Source organism: Helobdella robusta (assembly GCF_000326865.2).
Source record: "Helobdella robusta unplaced genomic scaffold HELROscaffold_91, whole genome shotgun sequence".
In the NCBI taxonomy this organism is placed as follows: domain Eukaryota; kingdom Metazoa; phylum Annelida; class Clitellata; order Rhynchobdellida; family Glossiphoniidae; genus Helobdella; species Helobdella robusta.
Genome location: NW_008705520.1, coordinates 60,009 through 68,328, shown reverse-complemented (window position 1 = coordinate 68,328; position 8,320 = coordinate 60,009). Strand labels below are relative to the sequence as shown.

General features: G+C 34.1%; 2 protein-coding genes across 2 annotated transcripts; one reads left to right on the top strand and one right to left on the bottom strand.

Moving 5' to 3' along the window:
* Window positions 1-3,308: 3,308 nt before the first annotated feature.
* On the bottom strand, window positions 3,309-3,653 carry HELRODRAFT_182685 (hypothetical protein; the record flags this gene model as incomplete). Its single annotated transcript, XM_009033420.1, has 1 exon — window positions 3,309-3,653. The coding sequence occupies one exon, from the start codon at window positions 3,651-3,653 to the stop codon at window positions 3,309-3,311; it is 345 nt and encodes a 114-aa protein (XP_009031668.1).
* A 1,126-nt stretch (window positions 3,654-4,779) lies between these two features.
* HELRODRAFT_182684 (hypothetical protein) lies at window positions 4,780-6,480 on the top strand (the record flags this gene model as incomplete). The annotated part of the gene is made up of 7 exons (XM_009033419.1): window positions 4,780-5,041; window positions 5,185-5,279; window positions 5,395-5,510; window positions 5,588-5,775; window positions 5,870-6,009; window positions 6,115-6,249; window positions 6,412-6,480. 7 exons carry the CDS (start codon window positions 4,780-4,782, stop codon window positions 6,478-6,480), a joined length of 1,005 nt encoding a protein of 334 aa, XP_009031667.1.
* Window positions 6,481-8,320: the final 1,840 nt, after the last annotated feature.

Genomic DNA, 8,320 nt, shown 5'->3' with positions numbered 1-8,320 from the left:
GTCCGTCGAAGATATCATGTGTATTGCAATCGAAGTCATCCGTAGAAGGTTAAACCGGTAGGACAATCTCACTCCTGTGTAACTGTTTCTGTGTCATTTTCACTTATCACTTGGACGCGTTTGTCTTCACTATTCTGTTGTGTCATTCGTCTTCTTAATACTGCTTCGAATGATCGTTTGTTGTTTTTTCTTCTCGTTTATTCCGTCAAACCTGTTGTTTAATTTTGTTTCAAAGACTTTTGATTGCTGGTTTATTTCCGTTTTGAAGATTTTTGATTGCTGGTCAAATATTCTATTCATTTCAGCAAATTGTTGTTGTAATTTCATCATTTTTTTTATTCGGCAAGCTGTTGTTGTTTTATCATTTCTTTTGAATCGGCGAGCTGTTGTTTTTCTGGATTCGAAATATCAAACTCATCCAGATCAATTTCTTCTTTTATTAGAGCGTTCATCAAAACTGGCTTCGCTACTTTTGAGTCAAGATTTCATTGCAGCGGTTCTTTCCTCATACTAGTTATAGTTAAGTCGCTTAGCCTTTAGCGTGACGGTGGCACGTTTTCTCGGTGGTTTTGTAATTTGGATGGATTCTTGTTTTTTGTTTCTGAACAAGTGAGTTCTCTTCTTTTTTACTATGACTATTTTTTTATGACTATTATTATATTTTTTTCTATATCTTTTCCTATAACTCGTAAATATTATTATGACTTATTCCAAAGACTTTTCTTAAGCCCCTCTAACACTCCTTTGTCTCCGACAAGAGTAGTTTGGCGGCGAATTTTTTACTTTAATCTTAGGGCTAATAATAATGTAAAATCTGATGATAACACTAACAAAGAAGCTCGGTTAAACTTTGGCCCGGTTATAGTTGATGAACAAAGACAGGCGCGTACGTTATGCGCACATTGTGATGCTGAACCATTTTTATCCCGTGACACACTTTTAGAGGCTTTGCGGAGTCTGTCGATGGTCAACAACCAATAGTGATCGAGCACGCCTAAACTTTGGTACAGTTTCCAATAGAGAACAAAGACATGATGCAAACAGCTTAAACTTTTGTTCACTGTAACCTACTTTCAATCGAGTGTTACAGTATGTATGACAAATAAAGGCAGGCGCATTCGCGATGTATTGAAATGATGAGCTCACACAAGAGGCGCCAGTTTATACATTTGGTGCCGTATTTGTTCGCCGATGAACGTTTCGATATCGTCCGATATAAATTGTATGTCATAATCGGATGTATGAAGAAATGAAGAAGGCAAAGGCTATATATACTCCAACAAAGGGGGAGACAAGGGGGAATTATTCTGGCGTTGGTTTATTGAATCATTCAGATATTCAGGTCGACGGAGACGAGGAGGCCATCAACTTTGTGAGGGAAGTACATCATCATCTGAAGAAGTTCGTTCGAAGTGCATCATCATCTGAAGAAGTTTGTTCAAAGTACATCATCATCTGAAAAGGTTCGTTCGAAGTACATCATCATCGGAAGAAGTTTATCCGAAGCGCATCGTTATCTGAAGAGGTTTATTCGAAGTGCATTCGAAGCGCACCATCGTCCAAAGAAGTTTGTCCGAAGTGCATCATCATCTAAAGAAGTTCGATCGAAGTTCACTATCCGACGGTACATCCCATTAAGTTAATTAAACTATAGATTATAAATGTGAACATATTTTATTTATCCAATAGACACAATGAAACTATAAGATATTAAGATAATAAATTGTAACTAAAATGTTAAATTGAATAAAATAAAATAATCAATAGAATAAAAATATTCAAATGTACGATCCACCCATCCTCATTGCCAATGGCAAGTGCATGGGTGTAAGTTATATTTAAAATAGCATTAGGCAATGTTTCTGTCACAATAAATTCCATATGACGAGCTAATAACACTGTTTATTAATTTAAAGTTAAACGGTATTGACCATGTAAATTTAAATATCGATAGATTAAAATTATTACATAAACCAATTGGCGACAATTCAAATGTATTAATTATTATAGAACAATCTTTATATTCTTTATTTAGATATGCATTTAAATTTTTATATTTTTGTTGTTTATATTGTTTCGATGAAATTAGATTAGTTTCATGGCATATCGTCAGTTCTAATATTTCAATCTTATTGCCCCTCAAAATGGCAATGTCTGGTCGTAGCGTGTTGAATAGGAGTGACATTGGACGAATGCCTTCCCTTTCCAAATCTGCAAACAAACAGCAATCGTTTGGAGCCTGTAACTTCAACTCGTCCATCATCAACGCCAGTACTTTATTATGTCTATCTGTGTATCTCTTCAGAGCCGATGTTGAACCACAGTTAGACACTACATGCTTGTTTGTTTGTCGAACGTTACACAGTGGGCACAAGGGAGTTGTGGTTTTGCCCCATTTGACCAGATTTGAATTTGTGGGCAGTTGTTGAATTATGTATTTTCTCACAAATCTGTAATGTATCCCGGACATGTTGTCAACAATTTTCGACCAACAAGTTATCCGTGCCGGAGTAATAAGTTCGCCAATTGACCTGAGCACTGTACCTTGAGATTGAAGTTCGATGATGTGGTTGAGACATGACTTCACTCGGGATTCATCAAGGAGTTTGAGAGACTGCTTTAATGAGCCTGTTACTTTCAGCGAACTGTCAGGTTTGACAAAGTTTGAAGAGGTTTCGTGCCATAAGCATTTAATTTCTTCATTATCGCTGTTCTTTAAATAGCTGCGAACTTTCATTTTTGTTTTTTCTGCAGTGTTTCTTAGTGACATGATGTTATTACCCCCGAGTTTCATTGGTAGTGAAAGTATCTCCGCTACACATCCGCTGATCGGCATCGAAAGCCACTCCCTGACTTTACTTACGATCAGGTTATCTAGGTTGGACGATATCCATGTTGGCGAGAAATTATAGTTGCGGAGTTCAAATTGAATTTGTGTTGGAATGAAGTATCGTAGTATTTTTAGTTTCTGTTGCGGTCTAATGTCAAGGCCAGAGGTGGTCTCCAGCAGTTTGGTCAGTTTGCGCTAACTTCCTTTTTGGCTCTTGTATCCTTACCTTCAAAACCATATAATCTACCTAAGTAGACAAAACTACTTCCAAAACAATTCCAATTTCAAATAATAATAATAATAATAATAACAATAATAGTCACAACAATAACAATACTAGTAATAAGGGTAGTGAACAAAATAACGACGAAAATAATACAGAAAGATTCTTATTTATTAACATTTTAATTGTTTGATTATTAATCATTGTCAATAAAAATTATAAAGAATTAATTTGTAGTATTGTATTCGTAAAATATTAAAAATGAGTCAACGCTTGAGGGAAGACTTGCGAGCGTGCGGAAAGGTCGGTCCGTACGCCCGGCAAGAAGGGCGAAACATCTCTTTTGCCCGGCCCGTATATTCCAACCCTGAGGTCGGTAGAAGATATTGTAGACCGGCGAGTCCCGGCCAAGGGAACGACCGCCTGAGTGAGGAAAATGAGGGTGTGCGGTATCGAGCGACAGGTGGCGTGTGCGATCGCCACGGTGCTGATGACCGACACCGACCCTATCATGTCGACGATCGCCGACGAAGCGAGGATAACGGCGACGACGAGCGCGTCGACGGAAGAGGTGGTAGGGGAGAACACCGCGGCATCCATCGCGGTGTCGACGAAAATTCTACAATAACAATAAAAACAATGAATCTAACTCTAACAAAAAAATAAATATAGTTAGTAACAATAATTATATTAATAATAATAATACTAATTGCAAGTATAATATCTTTATTAAACCTCACTCTAATGTAATTAATTTATATAAGATAATTTTATTAATTTAAATAATATAACTAAATTTAAAAATACCAATATCCAACCTACCTCAACATTTTTACTATTTAATATTAACATAAGAATAATTAATAAAAAATCGCTCTATATCCATCAAATAATCTCTTCCTCCTTACCGGATTTTTTTAGTCTTACTGAAACTTGGCAAGAGGACTCTAACTCTCTTTCTCTTTTATTCTTGCTACTTTTGATGGTTACAGCTTCCTTGAACTCTCTAGACCTTCAAAAAATCTTCTACCATCTTCTCATTCTTCTTATGGGGGTATCTGTCTATTTTATAAATCTCTATTTACTGCTTTCATTAAACCTTCCTTTATTTTTTCTTCTTTTGAATGTCTTGTTGTATCTCTTAAGTCTTTTTCTCTATCTTTTTATATTGCTGTGTGAAGTTTTTTTGGCGCGCATGTGGAATGAATGGCGCAAGTGTGTATGTTGGCGCGCATGTTGTATGAAATGGTCAGGTGGGCAGGTTTGTCGAATGTCGTATGAATTGGTTTTGTGTGCAGGTTGGTAGAATATGGTATTAATTAAATAGTGAGTATGTCTGAGAATGAATGTTTTTTCAGTTTGTTTAGAACTTTAGTATATAAGCATTTTTGACAATTGTGAAGAAAAGGAAAGTTAGTGTTTTAAGTTAGTGTTTTGAATTAGTGTTTTGAATTAGTTTTTGGGTTTATTGTGGTTAGTTATTAGTCGGTCGGTTCCTGCATGTTTGGTTGCTCTGGCGTTTTTTTGTTTTGTAATTTCATTCATTATTACGGCTGGTAAAAATATTTTTAGTTTACTAAGAATATTTAATTTAGTTCTGTCGTTGACTTTAAAAACATTCGATTTAAAGAATATTTTAAGTCAATATTATTTTGTTTGTTTTATTTTTGTTTATTAATAGAATTATTTCAGTTAGGTTTTGTTTGTCACTTTTAAAAACTAAAATATGTTTGAAAGAGACTTGCTAGCGATTAATAAGGCCGGATTAACCGACCAGCAAGCAGGGCGCAATAATTCTTCCGCCTGGCCCATATTTTCCAACCCGGAAATAAAGTGTTGTGAAGAGGCGAGTCCTGGTCAGAAGCGAGACTGCCTAGGCTGGCGGCGGCGGTTGTTGATAATCGAGCAAAGAAAAAATTTCGCCGCGAGGCATAAGTTCACAATTGGCGCCCAACGTTGGGCCTCTTCTTCAAAAGTTTTAGGTGCAGGTACAGCAGTAGTCAAGGTGATTACCCTCGTCAATTTTTAGGTGACGAGTATATAACAGATAAAATTAAAATTGTTTCTCCCAAACTTTCAGGTGACAGGTATTGCAGTGACTGAAATAAAATTCCTAATTCCAAACTTTTAGGTGACAGGCACGATAGGAGCCGTAACGAAACTTTTCCAAATTTTTTAGGTGACAGGGCTGGTTCTACCGAAAATATTTTAAATTTTAAGTATCAAGTAGGTCAACAATCAGTACAGGCAGTTGTTTGTAAAACTTCTTCAGGATTTTCAGATAATGGGTTTAACGACGCACAGAAAATTTTCTGTTTCAAGTCTACGGAATTCGCGCCAGAACAAGTTTTACCAGTTTATAAGCCTACGCCAGCACAAAGCCTCTCTGTTATTCGTAAACGTAATATTGTTTCAAATTCCAGGAATAGGTGCAGAATGGTTTAAGAGGATGAAAAAGTCGAACATAGACTTTCGTTCGACGACCACGGGGAATCATTGCATTGTCAGCCGAGTGTAAATACCAAACATCACAGGTTGGTCCGACATCATGAGCTGTTAAAACCAGACAAGTTTGATGGCCATGAGTGTCTCAAAACTTTTTTTAAGAAGTTCGAGATATGTGCTATGTATAACCAATGGAGTATGGACGACATGAAGGAGTATCTGTCATGTTCGTTGACAGGTGAAGCTGCTGAAGTTTTTTCGGACTTAGCGGGACCAGGTTATCATTGTAACAAAACTAGAAAACCGTTATCGAACGAGTGGTCACGAAGAGTCGTATAGATATTAGTTGAAGACTCTTCGACGCAAACCAGGTGAATCGCTTCGTGAATTATCAAAAACGGTAAAAAAGTTAATGTCGTTAGCTTACCCGGGCGAACAGTCAAAGTTGGCGGTACATTTAACAAGAGATTTTTTTCTATTTGCTCTTAATAACGCTGATTTAGAATTAAAAGTTAGAAAAAGGGAACCAAGAAATATTGATGATTGGTTACGAATTGCACAGCGCCTTGAAGTTTCAAAAAACTTAGTTAATTCATCCTACAGGTTTACCCCACAGGTTAGGAACATGCAGGATACAACAGAAAACAGGTTGAAGGCAGTGGAGCGGCAAATAAACGCGCTTCGTCGATCAGTTGACGTCATTCAAGACTATATGGTACAGTCAGCTGTCCCTCGGATCAGGGGTAAAAAGGTTTGTTTTGGCTGTGGAAAACCAGGACACTTCATCTCCCAATGCCCTCGGAAAAATATACCAAACAAGTTTCAGTCAAGCAATCAAAAGGCTTAGAATAATTGTTACAGGTGCCAACACCGATGTTATAATTTTTAACTTCAATAATCTCTATATTTCCAGCACCTGTGCTGTAGCATTCAACAATCGTCAAGTGTTCGTTATTCCGTTAGTTCTAGATTTCTGATTTAGGATCAGAAAAGAAACTTGAAGTAGAATTTGTTAACTTTATTAGACACGTTCTATCATCAATTAAACAACGTTTTGAACAACTGGATGAATATGTAAATATATGGTTTTTTTTATTTTATTTGGATCTTTTATCCGTCAAGCATGAACTTTTAAAATTGTGTAAAGAATTGGAAAAAAAATTAACCGTATGTTCAAAGTCTGATATTGATGGTGCTTGCTATGTAAAGAACTAATAAGTGTTTAGTTTTTATTATAGATAAAATAGGTGAGCAAGGAAATTAAAAAAAGTATATATATATATATATATATATATATATATATATATATATATATATATATATATATATATATATATATATAGCACCCTTCATTGTTTTGAATTTTATTAAAACCATTTTTTACAAGAGTCAATTCAAATACATGGATTGTTCTGCGCATTTTTCTTCTACTATCTCTATTTGCTTCAAGTGAGAAACGTAGCTTTTCTAAACTGAAACTAATTAAAACATATTGAAGAAGCACTATATTGCAAGATTGACTTAACTCTTTGGCCAAGTTATCAATCGAGCAAAAAATAGCAGAAAATTTATTTTCAAGCCTGATAAAAGATTTTGCTGACAAAAAAGTTAGGAAAGTTACATTTTAATGACTTTATTCAATGTTTTGCTGATTAAATTAGAAGAATTTGTTATTTTTGTAATAAAAACATCTTTTATAAAATTCACCTAGTTGGGTTGTTTATTTATATACTTGTTTTCAATAAAACATATCTTTAAAAAAATTAATTCTACACTTAGATTAAAAATTAATTAAAAAAAGTCTTTAGCATATATCTACATTTGTTGCTTCTGGCCTCGCTTGTTAAGCTACCTATCTTCCATTGCTAATATCAACAATACATAGGGGCACGTCTACATGTTTTGCCCGATCTGTCAAAAAAGCAAAGGCCGGCGTTGGCTATATTACTTGGATGTGAGCATATAGGCCTGGCCTGCGCTCACGATTTTTTTCTCTTGAGTATTATATTCATATATATATATATATATATGTCTATTTTGTTAAGAAAAACCATCCAAGATAAAGTTTTATTGAAAATTGTAGCAAATTTTATAAAACCATAAAATACATTTTTTTGAATTCTTGTTTATTTTTTGTAGTTAATTTGGAACGTTTTTTTTTCTTGAATGCCAATTTTAAAAATCCAATATACTGTTATATTAAAAGTTAATTTATTTTCTTACATAACTATTAATTTCAACTGCATTTTTGTATTACTATTTTTATTAACTTGTTTTGTTGCTATTATTCTTTTCTGTTGTGTTTTACTCCAAAAAATTTCATCGTTCTGTCAAAAAATATCAAATTGTTAATAAAACGACATTAATATTTGTGTAATATTCAAACTTGATTCCAAAACCAGGATTTCAATTTTAATTCTTCCAGGTGATTTATATGATCCTAATAAGATTAACAATTTTTTTAAATGTTTTAAAATAATTTAAAATATCTAAAATCAAATTTAAATAGTTTCAACTAAAGCCAAGACATTTTGATATTTTTTAATTTGTATTTTTTTAAATTTGTATTTTCAGGGTATTTAAAATTTTTGTATCAAAAACTAGACCCGGAAAATGTAAAGTAAAGAAAATATTGCTGTCACCATTCTTTTTTCGAATTCAAGACGTTTCAGTAGTCCTTTCATATGCGCTGTTCATAGTTTTCATTTATTTTTGTATGTTAATTTTTAAATATTTTTACCACATTTAAAAAATTAATAATAATTTGCCGCACAAAAGTTTAGTTAAAAGTAAGAATAACATGCAAGCAATCCTCGTTTGAC